This window comes from Symphalangus syndactylus, chromosome 16 (assembly GCF_028878055.3).
Source record: "Symphalangus syndactylus isolate Jambi chromosome 16, NHGRI_mSymSyn1-v2.1_pri, whole genome shotgun sequence".
In the NCBI taxonomy this organism is placed as follows: Eukaryota; Metazoa; Chordata; class Mammalia; order Primates; family Hylobatidae; genus Symphalangus; species Symphalangus syndactylus.
The window spans coordinates 16,504,421-16,521,261 of NC_072438.2; the positions used below are offsets into that span (position 1 = coordinate 16,504,421).

The 16,841-nt window shown below is 51.3% G+C and overlaps 1 protein-coding gene across 4 annotated transcripts in view; it reads right to left on the minus strand.

Moving 5' to 3' along the window:
- STK32B (serine/threonine kinase 32B) overlaps positions 1–16,841 on the minus strand; it is a 440,365-nt gene that overhangs the window by 27,764 nt on the left and 395,760 nt on the right. For all 4 annotated transcript variants that reach the window (XM_055245661.1, XM_055245659.1, XM_055245660.2 and 1 more), the window contains 4 exons: positions 10,381–10,497; positions 6,925–7,050; positions 4,966–5,097; positions 3,742–3,806 (listed from right to left, as the gene is read on the minus strand). In XM_055245661.1, the coding sequence (XP_055101636.1) occupies positions 3,742–3,806; positions 4,966–5,097; positions 6,925–7,050; positions 10,381–10,497 (440 nt within the window). The remainder of the gene's footprint in view (positions 1–3,741; positions 3,807–4,965; positions 5,098–6,924; positions 7,051–10,380; positions 10,498–16,841) is intronic.

Here is a 16,841-nt window from a genome sequence, read left to right on the forward strand (position 1 = left end):
ACCCACTAGAGGATGCACCACTTAGACACCCTTGTCTCCTGCAGAAGATTTCAAACTGTTAAGCATCAGAATGGCTTGTGGGACATATTAAAATGCTGGTCCCCATGCTTACTCTCGCAGCTTCTGGTGGGGAAGGAATGGATTAGAGAGCTGTATTGGCTGTATTAGTTTCTCTGGGTGGCCGTAACTAAGTTACCACCAACTGGGTGGCTTTAAACAACAGAAACGTAATCACCACAGCTCTAGAGGCTAGGGTCTGAAATCAAGGTGTGGGTAGGGTTGGCTCCTTCTGAGAGCTCTGAGGGAGAATTCGCTCCAGTCCTTCCTCCCAGCTCTGGATGGCCGCCAATGCTGGGTGCTCGTTGGCTTGTAGCTGCATCACTACAATCTTCCCATGGCTTTCTCCCCATGCCAGCACCTCTTCTCTTGTCAGGACAGACACCAGTCATGTTGGATTAGGTGCCCACCCTACTCCAGTCTGATCTTATCATAACTCATTACATCTGCACCCACCCTATTTCCAAGTAAGGTCATGTTCTGAAGTAGTGGGGCTTAGGGCTTTGACGTATCTTTTTGAGGGACACCATGCAACTTGCAGCAGGTGCAATATCTCTAGATGCTAACAGGCCCTCAGGCAATTCTGATTGCCCCCCCTGGGACTGTAGCCCTCCTGTGTGATGTGTGATTTATCTTTGCAGCCCCCACTATGCAGGGAGCCTGCATCCCTCTCCATATTCTGCAGGAGCTATTGGTGTCAGGCTGACGGCCAGGTCTGCAGAGACTGAAAGGAGGCAGAACTGCTGGGGACCAGGGACGTGGTCCAGGCGGAGCATGACGACAAGCCTGGCTTGATGCTTGGCGGCCCCTGACCAGCCCTCGACTCACCACACTGCTCAAGTGGGGAAGAAGGTGCTCGATTGAATTTTCCAGCTACTCAAGTCCCAGCATAGCAGGTGCCTCTAACATGGGATTCCAGACAGAAGTGGAGGATAAACAGGTCTCACTTTTTTCTCGGTTTAAAGGAAAAAAAGCTTGTTTTGAGGCAATCATGTGTCATGAATCAACTTCTCATAGGCATTTTTTTACTACTGAGAAACTGCAGCAGGGAGGACTGTGGGCAGATGGAGCATGGCTCTCTTCCCACAAGCTGAGGTGGGGATGGGGTCGGCTGATGCATCTTGGGGGACACAGCAAAGCCCTCTCCTGGACACCTTTATATGGCAGTAAGCCTGCACACCTGCTGTGACAAGAAGCCTATCAGCCATCAGGGCCACAGAGGAAGCACATAGATAAGTAGAGACAGGATGAAGAAGCAGGAACTGCAGCTCAGACCCCAGCCAACAGCTTCCCCCATGGCCATGCTCTCTGTGGCTCCCCATTATCAGGAACCCATGACGTCTGCCCTCTTTCTTTATTTTCCTGACTCCTGTAAACTATGCCAGCCTCACTTCCAATTCCCAATGACAAATCTCAATGGTGTCCATAGGCCGACTGCAAATCTCAAGGGCGTCCATAAGCTGATTGCATTTCCCTCATCAATTCCCATTTCCACGTGAGGAAGAAAACATCTACTTGGTTGAAGCTCCTATATAGTGGGGTTTCTGCTAAAAGCAGCCAGACGCAACTCCTAAATGACACAGGGAGGGACGTCTCATTTTTATTTCCTTTTAAAAGGAAGAATCCAAATTGAAGCATGTTCCGGCACACAGCAAAAGGTGAAATGCGATTGCTGTCTGCTTGGGTCCCACACAGCTTAGCTTTTTGCAGGCTCACGTTTGCCAGCAGCTGCTCTCATTGGACTCCATGGCCCACACACAGAGAATGAAGGCTGCCTGAGCCCAAGATCACTGATGCTCTTTGAGCAGAAGTTCCTGGGTCTGGGTTTCTAAGTCTGGGGGAAGGGCCATGAGCCTCAGAGCAGGCAGGACCGCAGGGAGATTGGGATAAGCTCCGAAACCACTCACGACGTCAGCCCCCGTCTTCCCCAAGTCTGATGGGTTGTGGCTGCAGAGGCCCTTCCTGTGCTGTTGGCCAGAGCTGGGAGACCCCAGCAAGTGGTCCCCTAGCAGGTGAGGCTTGCTGCCCAAGCCTGGTGTGTGTGTCTGTGCTGATCTGGGCACCCACTGGCCCTTAGAACTGTAGCCACCCACAGTCAGTGAAAGGCTGCTGCCTCCTTTTCCTCCCCAGTGTCGACTGGGACTGGAGCCCTGTCCTGCCCACTGGCCTACGGCTGGAACCCAAACACCTGTCCCTGCCCCATCCCTCACCTCTCCCCACTCTCTAGGCTCTGGTAATCCAAGCCTCCTAACCAGCTGCATGGCCCTGCATCAGCCACGCTGTCTTCCTTCTCTGTGCACTGTTCCACTCCTGGAATGCCACATTTTCCCCTACATGTCCCTTAGGACTTGGCCCAGCACGCCACCTAGAGAACTTCCCCAACCACCCAGGCTGAGCCAGGTGTCTGCTGTGACATGCACTGCCCTGGGCAGCCCTTGGCCTTAGCACATGTTCCCTGCGCTGCTAGCATCTGCTGAAAGCCAAAACGGTTGAATACTGGGGGTTGCATAAGGGCCTGCAATCAATGAATTTTTGAGTCAATCAATATTTGAATCTCCTGGAGGGCAGGAAGCATCTCTGATTTGCCTCTACCAACCCAAAGCCTGGCTTAGTGTGGGTCAAATGGGGCTCATCAGCTGCCCCTGCTGGAGCCCCAGCTCTGACAAGTCAGCCACAGCCACAAATCCCCTAGATTTTTTTTTTTTTTTGAGACGGAGTCTTGCTCTTTGCCCAGGCTGGAGTGCAGTGGCGCGATCTCGGCTCACTGCAAGCTCTGCCTCCCGGGTTCACGCCATTCTCCTGCCTCAGCCTCCCGAGTAGCTGGGACTACAGGCGCCCGCCACTGTGCACAGCTAACTTTTTGTATTTTTAGAAGAGACGGGGTTTCACAATGGTCTCGATCTCCTGACCTCGTGATCCGCCCGCCTCAGCCTCCCAAAGTGCTGGAATTACAGGCATGAGCCACCGCGCCCAGCCTTCCCTAGATATTATGATTGGCTGGAACCGAGCCTGAGGTGTCTGCCTGCTTTGTTGACCAACCCCTTAGAGGGCAGCCCCATGGCCAGGGCACACCCCACCTAGCCCCTCCCAGACTCCCTGTGTCTCCTTTCCCATCCCAGGCTGCTGAGGTTCCAGCATCCCCCACCGACCTTACCCAAGTCAATATTAGTAACAATGGTCATTACCTTCCCGTGTTGAGAACCCCTTCCATACCAGGTGCTGTGGGACAATAGCCTCATTTAATTCTCAGAGCTCTGCATGTTAAGGAAGCCACTCCACTGGGCTGATGCTGAGGAGGAGGCTCAGGCAGGGTAAGGTCACTCTGCAGTGGCAGAGCCAGGACTTGGCCCCAGGCAACTTGACCCCAGCGCTCTTACTTTTCATCACAGTGAGCCTGCCTCTCCGCCTTTGTTCCTGTGTGCCCGCTCAGGGCTGCTGCGCCTCCCCATTCTCATGGGAGCTCCCAGAGACTGGCTCAGGCCACACAGCAGAGGCAGGATTAGAGCCCTGTCTAATTCAAAATCCAGGAGTTTCATCCCCACCAGGGCCCTGTGTCTCACCTCAGTGATACCTTCCCTTTCATTGTCAAGGCTGGTTTGGGGGTCAGGGACCGTGATTCTGCCAGGGGGACCTTGGGTCACTTAGGACGGGCTTTGCCCAAGGGGTACAGTGTGAAGGACTTACTTCTCTCTGTTGAATATGATGAATTCCTTCCGGACAGTCTCCAAACACTGCTGCAGGTGTCCATTCTGTCAAAGAGCACAGAGAGGTGACTAAATGACAAAGCATGGTCCAGGTACACACGGTAATGGAGCATCGGAGGACGGCAGATTGACCTAGATGGAAACCTCAGATGCTTGTGTCTGGGGCTGACCCTGACTGCATGGGTGGCTGTGTCCAAGGGTAGCCTGGTGGACAAAGATGCTTTTCTCCACGTTAAGCCATTAAATCCAACTTAAAAGCCATGTTAGAATGGAATATGGGCTGAAATTCAAGAGCTTATTTTCCTGACCACTTAAGACCCACGTGAGAGGCATGGAAAACCAGAAATTCACAACCATCATGCCAGGGGCTCAACTTTTAATAGACTTTTACAGGGGAGGGGGGTGTTGTGTGTTGAATTGTGTCCTCTTTAAGGTATCTTGAGTCCCAACCCCCCAGTACTTATAAATACGACCTTATTTGGAAATAGAACCTTTACAGATGTAATCCAGTTAAGATGAAGTCACAGTGAATTAGGTAGACCCTAAGCCCAGTGACTGGGGTCCTTATATGAAGGCCATATGAAGACACACGAAGACACAGAGAATTAGGCCATGCAGCGATGGAGGGAGAGACTGGAGCCATGCAGCTGCAAGCCAGCGAAGGACAAGGGGGCTGGCCGCCACTCGAAGCCTGGGGAGCCAAGGACGGCCCCTCCCCTATAGCCTTTGGAGAGAGCCGGGCTCTGCAGAGACCTTGAGTTTGGACTTCTGGCCTCCAGAACCGTGAGAGAATAAACGTGGGTTGTTTTAAGCCATTCAGCATGTGGCAGCCCCAGGAAACAAATACAGAGGCCCACAGAGGCAAACTGCCCAGGACCCACAAAAGTCATCATGCATCCCCGGGGGCCTCTGCGGTACAAAATCTTTCTCAAGGGTGCAGCGGGACCACTGGGTCCCTCCCCGTGCCTTAGAGCTACCCAAGCTTCCTGTTGTAGGAATAGCGCTCAAGGAATGCCAGGACTGTGAATGCCTTCCTTCACTCTTTTCCCCCTACTTGTTTGATGGTAGCATTTTATTTACTGCAAAATAAGGAAATTGGAAGGGAGAAGTGAAATGTCCCCTTTTTGCTCAAAAGTGACCTGGCTCAGTCATTTCCCTATGAGCCAGGATTTCTCTCCCGGAATGGCTCCTGTGAAGCGCTCACCAGCGGGCAGCTGTCCTTCGTGCCATCCCTGGATCTGTTCTTTGCCAACCGCTTCTTCTTTTTGTGAAGTGGCTTGGATTCTAGAATCATCTCTTCAAGCTCAAATGTGGGATCGCAATTCAACCTCCCTTTCTAAAGGGGAGTAGAAAAGAAAACATGGTCTGCTGCGTTCCACCCATCACTGAATTTTCTTTTCATTCATTCGATCATTCATTCATTCAACAAGTAATGATGAACTACTCTTGTTGGATACACAGGTTACCTTTGTTTCTGTTTTTTGATGATAAAAAGCAACACGTTCTCACTATATACATCATTTATTTACACACATGGTCCCCCAGGGGCAACCCTCCTGTTAACATCCAGGTATTTCCTTAGGCCCCTTTCTATGCCTGTTTTTCATACTAGGTTGAGTTCAGTTTTTGAATCTGATTTTTTCACTTGTTATTTTATCCTATGCACATTGTCCTGTCATTACTATCTTTTTTACAAAAATCATTCTAAATAAGAATACAATTTCAGCTCAAAATCTGCCCAACTTCCTGCCCTGGTTCCCTGCTCCATACCCCCGCCTCCCGCCCCCTGGCAGCTAGAGCCAGCGTCAGCCAGGCTTGGCTTCGGTTGGATTCAGTGACGAACACTGGGCAGGCTGTGGGGAGGGTCTGTGTTCAGAAACGTGTGTGTGCGCTGCTACCACGGTTTGTGAAAAGGGTCTGGAAGCCTGGCACTCTTGGAGAAACTGATGTGGGGAAACATTATTTTTGCACCAAAAGGAGTGACAGAAGTCTTTAAAATAAACTGACATGAAACATCAGCCGGGGACATCTGAGGCTCCCCAGGAACCAGCCTAGAAATCTCTTGCCTTCCAGGCTGGAGTCTCCACCTCCATTCACATAATATGGGGCTGGAACGGGCAACAACAAAGAGCAAATGTTACGGTCTCTTTCCTGCTCACACCACTGCTACCGGGCAGGGCAAGGACAGGTGAGCGGGTGGGGTGTGCTCTCCTAGGTCACAGGTGGCAGAGGTGGCTGAACTGGAATGTCACCCAGGATTTCCGTCCCAATTTTCACTGTTCCCCAGGTGTTCTCTGCAATTCCCTCCAGGAGAAATGCAACTGCTCAGCAGGAAGGGACCACAGGAGGCTTCCAGGCAGGTCCAAACTTTCAGCGTCTCTCCTGGAGGACCCAGGATCCGGCTCCTGCCAGAACCCTCCTTTAAAATGTAAATCCAATGCTTTCACTTCCCTGCCTTAAACACTGCAGTTTCCAGGGGACAAAACCTAAAACCTTGACCGTGGCCTCTGGAAGCCTTTTTGGTGTGGCATGTGTTCCCTCCTGGCCCCATTTCCTATTATATTCCCTCTGGTTTATTCCCTTAAATGCTATAAAATTGTTCTTTGAAACCCAGGCTTTCTGCTGCCTTCAAGAGTGTGATCTTGGCGATCCCTTTGCCTGGAAGGCTCAGTGCCCATCCCTGCAGTCCTGGTTCCCTCACTTCACCTCTAGGTCTCTGCCGCCTCTCCCTAAAAGAAGCCCCTGCCTCTGCCCCTCCCACCCCACCTCTCCCTCTTCCGAGCTTGTGCGACAAGTCCTGACTGCCTTGTCGGGGTAGGTCATTTCCTGTCTTCCTCTATTGGGCAGTCAGCTCCATGGAGGCAGAAGAGTAGATCAGCCTGCTACCCCCGCACCTGGACCCGAGCACCTGGGGGTGGGATTCAATGACAGACGGAAGGCTTGGCACACCCAAAGGACCTACCACAAAGAGGGAAGCTGCACGGCTGGGACCCTGGAAATCAGGCCCAAGTTCACCCCCGAATTCCAGCAAGACATAAGCCCTTGGTGCTCAGGTGGCCGTGGCCAGCAGAGGGCTCACTGGCCAGCTGCCAAAGTCTTGCTTTGCACCAAGGTGGGGACCCTGCAGAGGGGTGGCATGACATCAGGTGGGGCTTCCACTCACATTGGGCACAAAGCCGGGCATCAGTGCCTTCTCGAACACCGCGTCCCAGTTCATGTCGGCCAAGTAGGGCACGCTCTGTATGTCACGAAGGCTGGACAGGCGGCTCTCAGGATCCTTGGTCAGGAGCTGCAGTCAGAGGGCAAATTAGTTTCCGTGAATTGGGCATCCCTCAAAGTTAGCGGGGACTCTGAAGGAGGGGTCTCAGGGCAATTAATGTGCCTCTGCTCTTCATGCTCTATTGATGTCGTGCCCCGTCTGGGTTGCTGTTGTTGGAAGCGTCATCTGCACACATCTCTTTATAGCCAGGGAGAAACTGAGAGGTCAGGCTGCTTCTGCAAGGTCATCCAGTGAGGGACTGTTAGGGCAGGGACCAGACTTTCAGCTCCCATGTTCCTTTCTGGGACTGGAGCCTGTAACAGGCTGCCTCTCTGATGTCTGGAGAAGCATCCAATTACAAATAGAAAGAATTAGCTGCCTCATCTTAGGATTTCCAACTTGGTAATGGGAGGCACCAAGTTGTAATAAAATTTACCCCTGGACAGCCATGAGGTGACCTCTGTGACCTAATGAAGTCGCCCCATTTGTAGCCAAGGGGACACTTTTTAGCTTCTCTTCTAATTGAGTTTCAGCTAATAAGGAGTGACGTAGCATAAGAACAGCTGAAGACTATGACCTGGCATCCCAGCGGGCCTCCCAACTTGCCAAAACCCTGTAGCTTATCTATTGAAAAAGCACAGGGGCCAAGAATGAAAAGACAGAGGCCTGGCCCCGGGACTGCCATTTAACAGCTGTGACCTTGGGTGAGCTGCTGGGTGCCCTGGGCTCATTGCCTCCCTGAAAGCAGGGGGAATAATGGAGACTCCTCCACTTCCAGCTCATGGTAGGATGAGACCAAATGGGACTGGTAAGGACCTGGCACATACTTAGAAATGGGGGGCACACCAGGGTCCACAGGTGGAGCTGGAAGTCAGAGCCCCCTGCCAGTTCACACACACCTGTCGCTGCAGAAATCTCCCAGCTATGCCCACTGAGTGGCTGGAGTCACAGCCCACAGGGATAGCTAGCAGGGGTTGCATCCGCTAATCATGGCTGCCACTCTTTAGGGGCTGTCCCAAAACAGTGGGTGCCAACTTAAGCAGGTTCCACTTCAATGCCATCTGGAAGTTCACTGTTCAGGGCAGCTGTTCTGAAAACATGCTGATGCCCAGACCTGAGGGCCAGATTCTGAGTCACTTGGGTGGGATGGGAGGTGCAGGCATTGGTGGTATATAAGGCTTCCATGTGGTTCTAATGAGCAGTCAGGGTTAAGAGACACTAACTTTTAAGAACCAGGTAATAGGATGTGAGGGTGATCTGGCTGTGACACCTGTCACGCCATTGATTGCCAGGGCTGATGTGGCTGATCTGGCTGGCTAAGCAGGTGTCCCCTTGCTCTCTCATGGCTCCATGTGTGTCCCTCCGAAAGCTGTGCACTCGGTCAAAGAGGACGACCATCCCCAATAGAGGAGGATCGGTCTTCGGTCAAGGGTATATGAGTAGCTGTGCTCCTCTGCTAGAACCTCCACACAAGCTCTCAAGAACCAGGTGGTGGATTTCCTTTAAAATAATTTAACCGATTAGTAATTCAACAAGGCATTATAGCCATGTAGGAATTAGAAGCTGGGACCTGCAGTTAGGAGGGTTTGGATTAAAATCCTACTTCTGCCTTTTAATAGCTCTGTGGCATTGACTGAATGATTTTGGTTTCCTATGCCTCGGCTTTCTCATCTCTGGTACTGGGACAATGACACTCCGCCTGCTCACAGGGCTTGGGAGGAGTAAGGGAGAAGAACCATCACATGACCCAGAACACAGGACCCTCAACAGTGCTGGCTGCTATTGTCATCATTCCTTTAAAAACAACTGGGTGCCAACCTCACGCAAGACTCAGCTCCATGCATCGTGGAGGATGTGAAGGGAGCCTTGAAGGCAGGGCACCAAGATCTCCTGCCCACGCCGGGCTGAAGTGCACACCAGAACCACCTGGAGAGCTCATGGAGACACAGACAGTGGGACCCACCCTGGGCGTCTGATTCACATCTGGGTGGAGCCTGAGAATGTGCGTTTCTAACAGGCTCCTACATGATGTGGATGCTGGCTGGTCCTAGGCCCATACCTTGAGAACCACTGCTTTATTCTAATAGCAACAGTTCCTGCAGAAAGTCAAGGAGATTCTTTCCTTCCTCCCTCCCTTCCTCCCTCCCTCCCTCCCTCCCTCCCTTCCTTCCTCCCTCCCTCCCTCCCTTCCAGTTTGTTGTGGTGCAACAAACTGATCCTGGAGAAATCTGAGCGATGAATTCGCGATTAACCCATATGAAGTTGATTGCCATTAGTATGTGCCAATAAAATTATTGCTGTCTGTCTCCTCCACGAAGCTGTGGGCTGCTCAAAGGGGGAATCTGACCATGCTCATTTCTGTGTTCTTGGGGCCTCAGTAGTGTCTGTCATCCTTCCTTCCTCCCTCCCTCCCTCCCTTCCGCCTTGCTTCTTTCAGAGTTTCACTCTTGTTGCCCAGGCTGGAGTGCAATGGTGCGATCTCGGCTCACCACAACCTCCACCTCCCAGGTTCAAGTGATTCACCTGCCTCACCCTCCGAGTTGCTGGGATTACAGGCATGCGCCACCACGCCTGGCTAATTTTGTATTTTTAGAGAGATGGGGTTTCTCCATGCTGGCCAGGCTGGTCTCGAACTCCTGACCTCATGTGATCCACCCACCTCAGCCTCCCAAAGTGCTGAGATTATAGGCATGAGCCACTGTGCCCAGCCGAGATACCCAATTTCTTAAAGGTCATTGAGTGAAAAGACTATATGCAGCAGATTTAAAAAACCCACATGCAGGCTGGGCGCGGTGGCTCATGCCTGTAATCCCAGCACTTTGGGAGGCCAAGGCTGGCGGATCACAAGGTCAGGAGATTGAGACCATCCTGGCTAACATGGTGAAACCCTGTCTCTACCAAAAATACAAAAAATTAGCCGGGCGTGGTGGTGGGTGCCTGTAGTCCCAGCTACTCAGGAGGCTGAGGCAGGAAAATGGCATGAACCCGGGAGGCGCAGATTGCAGTGAGCCGAGATCGCCCCACTGTACTCCAGCCTGGGCGACACAGCGAGACTCTATCTAAAAAAAAAAAAAAAAAACCCACATGCATTAAGTATTTCTGTTGATTAGGAGCTCATAGCAGAGCGACAAGAGCCTAGAGGCTTGCTGGCACAGCCACCACTGTCCTCCGAGGTGTGCTGATCTGTACGCACCCCCATAACAGCGCTTATTCCACGGCATTTGGCATTTGAATGCAGCTGATTTGATCATTTCTACCCCTGGTATGCCATTTGTATTCTCACCCCTTCGTTTGCTGATATGGCTGTTTCTACACTCACTGTAGCTCCCTGGCGGGGCAGGCTGGCAGCTGCCCCCTTACCTTCCTCAGCAGGGCCACCATCCCCTTGCACCACGTGGAGGAGTAGTGGACACGCTCCGCCTTGAACATGTTGAGGATTTCATCGATGGGCGTGGCTGAGTGGATTTCGTATGGCCTCTGCAACCAAAGGACAACAGCCAGAATCAGAGAGAGAGAGAGAGAGAGAGCCACTGGAAGGCACCGTCCACGCATTTTAAGATTGTGTGATTATGAGGGATGGTTTATTCTTCCTCTTCAAGTAGCAGTGGGTGCTTCTCTTTCATGGCAGAGCAGCTGGCCTGAACCTATGTGCCAACAGTAACCAGGCCCAGGGGGCAGTGCAGGACCCGGCAGGTGGGTGGCACTCCTGTGGCCACAGGAGGTTAGGGGTGGCTCACCGAGATCACACAGCCCATAAATGCCAGAGGCAGGACTCACTCTCAGCAGCTTAACGCCAGAGTCCCTGCTCCAGTCACAGGCTTGGGGGCTGACTCTTGCCATCCACCAGGCACTGAGGGACACCTCCAGTCATAGCCTCCACCTGCTGGGCCTTGGCCTCCACTTTCCCTGTCCTGGCCGAACTGGCCCATGGGGTGGACAGAGCTGAGATGGCCAGTATCTGGGTGTGGTTGGGCTGAAGGATGGGAGGACTCCAGCCTCGTCCCCTGCCCTCCCCTCCCCACGGTGAGGATGCGTAAGCTCTGCTCTCTCCCAATTTCCGAACTCGGTAGAAAATGAAGCCTCCTGACCGTGTTTTCTCAACATTGCCGCGTGCAGTTTCTTGCTTCTAAGCCCCTCTCAAAGCTCAGGAAGACTTTCTTGACTGTGACTCTGGGGACAAGGCTTGGAGGGCTTCTGAGCAGCAGTGCACGCCCAGTCCCCACTCCCCCTGCCCCGACCCCCATGAATGTCTCTCCCGGAGCCTCTCCAGCTGAACTGCAGCCCAAGATGTTTCCAGGTTGGTATCGTGGCCACATGTCTTGGGGTGACAAAAGCAACAGTTTCCCTGGCACGTGTGGTGGTGCAACAAACTGATCCTGGAGAAATCTGAGCGATGAATTCGCGATTAACCCATATGAAGTTGATTGCCATTAGTATGTGCCAATAAAATTATTGCTGTCTGTCTCCTCCACGAAGCTGTGGGCTGCTCAAAGGGGGAATCTGACCATGCTCATTTCTGTGTTCTTGGGGCCTCAGTAGTGTCTGTCATCGGGCAGGGTCCCAGAGCACGGCGACAGCGAACGTCTCAGTCCCTCCGCAGGTGCTGGGCGAACGCTGACCTTGAGTCAGACGCCATACTGGGATCCCACTGCCACCTTGGTCCCTGGGTTCGGGGTTTCCAGGTACACACTGTGAAAAAGCACTCACTTGTACTGGCTGCACCTTCAGTTCTTGCTTCAGAAAAGTTCCAAGAAGAAGCCCAGCCCTGCAACCCAGTAGGATCTGGAGATGCCTGAGTTGGGAACTAACTCCCCTTATCTCCATGCTGAAAACCCCACCTGGGGAGGAGCTGATTTCCTATGCATGTGGCGTATGTAGAAGCATGATCTGCTTGCGCTGACCTTACTGGCCACCCTCCCAGGTTGTGGTCACTGGACTGTCACCCACCACATGATTAAGCCCACACGTTGTGTGGGTAACACCGTGGCACTTGAGGCTCTGGCTCCGATTTCATGGAACCACAATTCCCACGGGGCTGCTGCAGATAGAAGGTGCCAGCCCAAAGGGGCAAGGGGTCCTGATCCCTGGGAGTGCTACAGTTCCCTGGAGTGAAGGGACACCTTTATCTTTACCAAACAGGGGGCCCTGGAGAAGATGTTGGCCCTGAGGGGTGCGCCTGTGCCCCCTCAGAAGTGCACACCCAGAAGGCAGCTCTTTTTTTCCTGACTGGCGCCTTCTCTCTTATCTGTTAATTGAGTGAGGACCTGTCCATTTCACCGTATAATAGGCAGAGCAAAACCAAAACTCGTGGGCTCTCTAGAAAGGCTAATTAACTTGATACACTAACATTTAAAAAATCTTTCTTCAATTTTTTAAATCTAATGCGAAGTGGTTACTTCCATGAATGAGCATTTTCTGCCCACTGCTGCATGTGTGAGACCCCTTTGCACTTCGCCAGAAACAACTACCGTAGTTAGAATGATGAGAGCCGGTCTTAACTGAAAATGCCCCTTATGTGACACAAAGCTCATAGAATCTTTATGAGCTGGTGACTGTTAACATGACCATTTCACAGAAGACAAAACCAAGGCACTATATCCTGGAGCTGGGCACGGAGGTGAAAGACCAGGCAGTGGCCTGGCCAAGGCTCGCCTCTGACCATTACTGTTACAGGGGAAATTGTGTCCCCCAAATTCATATGCTAAAGTCCTAGCCCCCAGGACCGCAGAATGTGACCTTATTTGGACACAGGCTCTTTACAGAAGTAATCCAATTGAGTCGTTAGAGTCAGTCCTAATTCTACATGTCCTGAGTCCTTATAAAAGGGGGACTTTAAGGCACAGAAAGACACACAGAGGAAAGACGATGTGAAGAAGACAGCCATCCATCAGCCACACAGAGAGGCCTGGAATAGGTCCTTCCTTCAGCCTCAGGAGGAACAAGCCCTGCCAACCACTTCATCTCAGACTTCTGGCCTTCAGAACTGTGAGAGAATAATTTTTGTTTATGCCACCCAGTGTGTGGATCTTAGTTATGGCCATCACAGGTAATGAACAGCAGCCCTCACCATCCACACACACAGCTCTCACTCTAGGAGGTGGCTGACTTCGACTCTGCTCCTGTGATGAACTGGTGCCCTCTGTAGATGGGGCCCGGCGTGAGCAGGACAGACATGGTCCCTCCTGCACTGAGCTCACTGTCTTGGAGGGAGATGGGCAATAAAGAGTGGTTCGGGGTGGAATGAGTGCTGGGGAGGGAATCTATGGGGCTGCTGGGCATGTTTGGGGAAGGGGAGTTCTCTATAATCTCAACAGGGGCAGGGGCAGGGGCAGGAGACCCAGAGCTCAGGGCTACCACTGGGAGATGAGTTGGGGCTGAGTTCAGTTTTGCACTTTTTTTTTTTTTTTTTTTTTTTTGAGACAGAGTTTCACACTTGTCGCCTAGACTGGAGTGCAATGGTATGATCTCGGCTCACTGCAACCTCCACCTCCCGGGTTCAAGCGATTCTCCTGCCTCAGCCTCCCAAGTAGCTGGGATTACAGGTGCACGTCACCATGCCCCACTAATTTTTTGTATTTTTAGTAGAGACCGGGTTTCACCATGTTGACCAGGCTGGTCTCAAACTCCTCACCTCAGGTGATCTGCCCGCCTCAGCCTCCCAGAGTGCTGGGATTACAGATGTGAGCCAATGCATCTGGCCGTTTTGGACTATTTGGAATTGCTCCTTCCTGTCTTTTTTGCCTTTCAATAAACAGTTCTGCCCAACACAGTCCGACCCCTACCCTGAAAGCCCAGCTGTTGGAGGTGCAAAGACCCTGGACAATGACGCAGCACTTCAGCCCTCATTTCAAACATTGGGAAACTGAGGCTGGGAAATGAAAAAGACTTTCCCAATGTCCCCGATTCTCATCCCCTGGTCTTTCTGCGGTGCCACCAGAGACCTAGAATCCAAGCACCCAACTTGAACACCAGCCAGAAACGAATGTAAATGTTTTCTTATCATTTACATTTCATTCCCTGTTTCCTTACTGGTCATTCAAGGTGCTCATCAATTCTGCTTTTCCACTGGACCTCCGTGGGAGCTACTCTCTTTCTCTTTCTCGCTCTCTCTCCCTAATCTCTGTAATTCTCTCTCCTTTCAGAGGCAACCGGACCAATTACAAAAACAATGATGATAATAATAATTCCAGTGGGCTAGGAAGCCAGTGCAGGAAATACATTTAGAAATGAGTTTGGAACATGATGACTAAAACCAGTTCCACAGCTTTAGGCTCCAGGTTCAGCCGTCATCTGTTTGAGTGGTTGTAGAGAAATGTAGGTTCTTTTATAAGATGACTGGCAAATGTTAAGATCAATATCCTGTCTGCTGGTACTGATGCTGAGTTCTCACGCGCTGGCCTTCGGATGTGCTGCGTCAGAACACCAGGTGGTATTTACAAGGTAAAGTAATTCCATGTACTGCTGGTAAAAGCAATTTTAGCAGTGGGACATTGGACATACTTAGGATGGAGTGTGGGTGTGTCTCTATTCCAGGAAACTCGGTTTCCAAAAAAATTTTGCCAATTTACCAAAAAATAGAAGACAGAGGAAAAGAATTGCCGGATGTCTGTCATTTTAACTGTTAAAGTTGAGCCGGGCCTTGGAGACCATCTAATCCAATGTTTTTTTCCCAAAATCTTTTTACTCAAAATCCCAAACACAGAACAGATGAAAGTGAAGAACAGTTCCTTAGGCAATTTAAACCTCCAAACCCCAGAGAAACACTTTCCCTGCCTCTGGAACCGTTGAATCATCTCTGCAGGGTCCTAGAGTCTGGGAAACACAGCTTGAAAACACTGAAAAATTCACAAAGGTCCTTCCTCCTCCTTTGAATGGAGATCACAGACTCCCTAACCTCCTGGGCTTGTGACTCCTGGCACAGTGCTCTACTGGCCCCCTTGGTGAGGTTACATGGTCCTGTTTCTCCAGGTTCAGCCCACCCACGCCTTGTACATCCAGTGGTACTCAGTGCTGCACTCTCACCTCTCAGGGGAGCTCTGGGGGCCCTCCCTCCACTCACTGGCCTCTCTGTACCCTCAACCTTCTCTGTCTACCCATTCCTAAGTAGAAGTGCTGACTGGGGTCAAAGGCAAGGGTAACACCAGGTCAGGGATGTGGTTGCTGGGTGAGCAAAGAGGGTAAAGTCCTCATGTCCCCATGGAGTGGGCACCAAGAAGCACAGAATGTGGATGGGAACCCATCTCTGCTCATGAAGCCCATAGGCCTTACATGCTAATGGTCAGCAAACAGGTATGATGCAGCCTCTGCTCTCGGTGCCTGTCTCTAGTGCTTGAAGGGTGCTAAAGTGGGAAGGATGCAGGCTTTCAAGCAGGTCCTCCCAGGGTGGAAGTCCTAGGGGGATGTGAAAGGGGCGAGGGGTCCTTGAAAGCCCACTCCATGGAGGTGCAATGCGATGTGCTAATGGCCTCACGTGCACGATCCCACTTAGTCCTCTGGTTGTTCTACGGCTGTGGTTCTCAACCAGGGACAACTGTCCCCCAGGGGATATTTGGCAATGCTTGGAGTCATTTTGGGTGGTCATAACTGGGTGGGGAGTTCTGCTGGCGTCTGATGGGTGGAGGCCAGTGATGTTGCTGAACATCCTAACAATGCACAGGACAGCCCCGCACCACAAAGAATCATCTGGCCTCAAATGTCCATAGTGCCGAGGTGGAGAAACCTATGCCACGGGCCTGTACTACTGTTCTCCCCATTTTATAGGTAAGAAACAGGCTCACTGATCATTGACAGTCTAGGTGGCAAAGTCAGGATTTGAACCCAGACATATGTGGTTCTATGTGTAACCCAACCACTGTGCTGTCACTTCCCTGCTTAGGTACCATGGATAATACCACACTACCTGCAGAGTAAAGCCAAATGCCTCCAGCTGGCCTCAGGCCCTTTATAGACTGTCCCCTCACTATCCTTCCAACAGGTGGGTAGGCCAAAATGTTTGCTGAATCAGCCCTAGCTTCCACTTCTCTACCTGCGCTCACACTATTCCTTCCAACCATTCATATGTCACCGAACTTCAATGTCTCCTCTCCCTGAAATTCTCCCCTGCTCCTCTAAACCTAAGTCAGCAGAGCTTTACCTGCATCTACCTGTCTTGTGGAATCATCGCTGTGTGTGTATTTACTTATTTGCATAATAATCTGCATGTCTCCTGTGTGCCAGACACTGCCTATGCCCTGATCGCATTTTCTCATGTAATCTCACAGTGACCCTGCAGGTGGGCCTGATAAACCTTCTTATGAATGAGGAAGCCAGGGCTCAGATGAGGTAAGTGACTTAGCCCAAATCACAGCACCAAGAAGCACAGAGTATGGATGGGAACCCATCTCTGTTCATGAAGCCCATTGGCCTTACTTGCTAATGGTCAGCAAGCAGGTGTGATCTAGCCTCTGCTCTCAGTGCCTGCCTCGAATGCTTGAAAGATGCTGAATTGGGAAGAACACAGGCTTTCCAGCAGGTCCTTCCTGGGTAGAAGTACTAGGGGGAAGTTTCCTGAGTGACAGCCATTCATCAGTCATGGAGCTGGGTAGTTAACATAATCAGAATCATTTAATTCTCAAAGCAATCCTATTGGGTAGATATAATTACTAATTTCTTCTTGTTAACACAAAAGGATTCTGAATATTCAGTCTGTTTAAAAGCCTTGCTTGGGAACCCAGATGGGGTACCTGGTTAGAGCCAGGATTTGAACCTGTGAGATTCCTCTAAGATTGTTTTTCTCTATTATAAGGTAGCAGCTTTTGACTAAGGGGAAAATAATTTCTAGC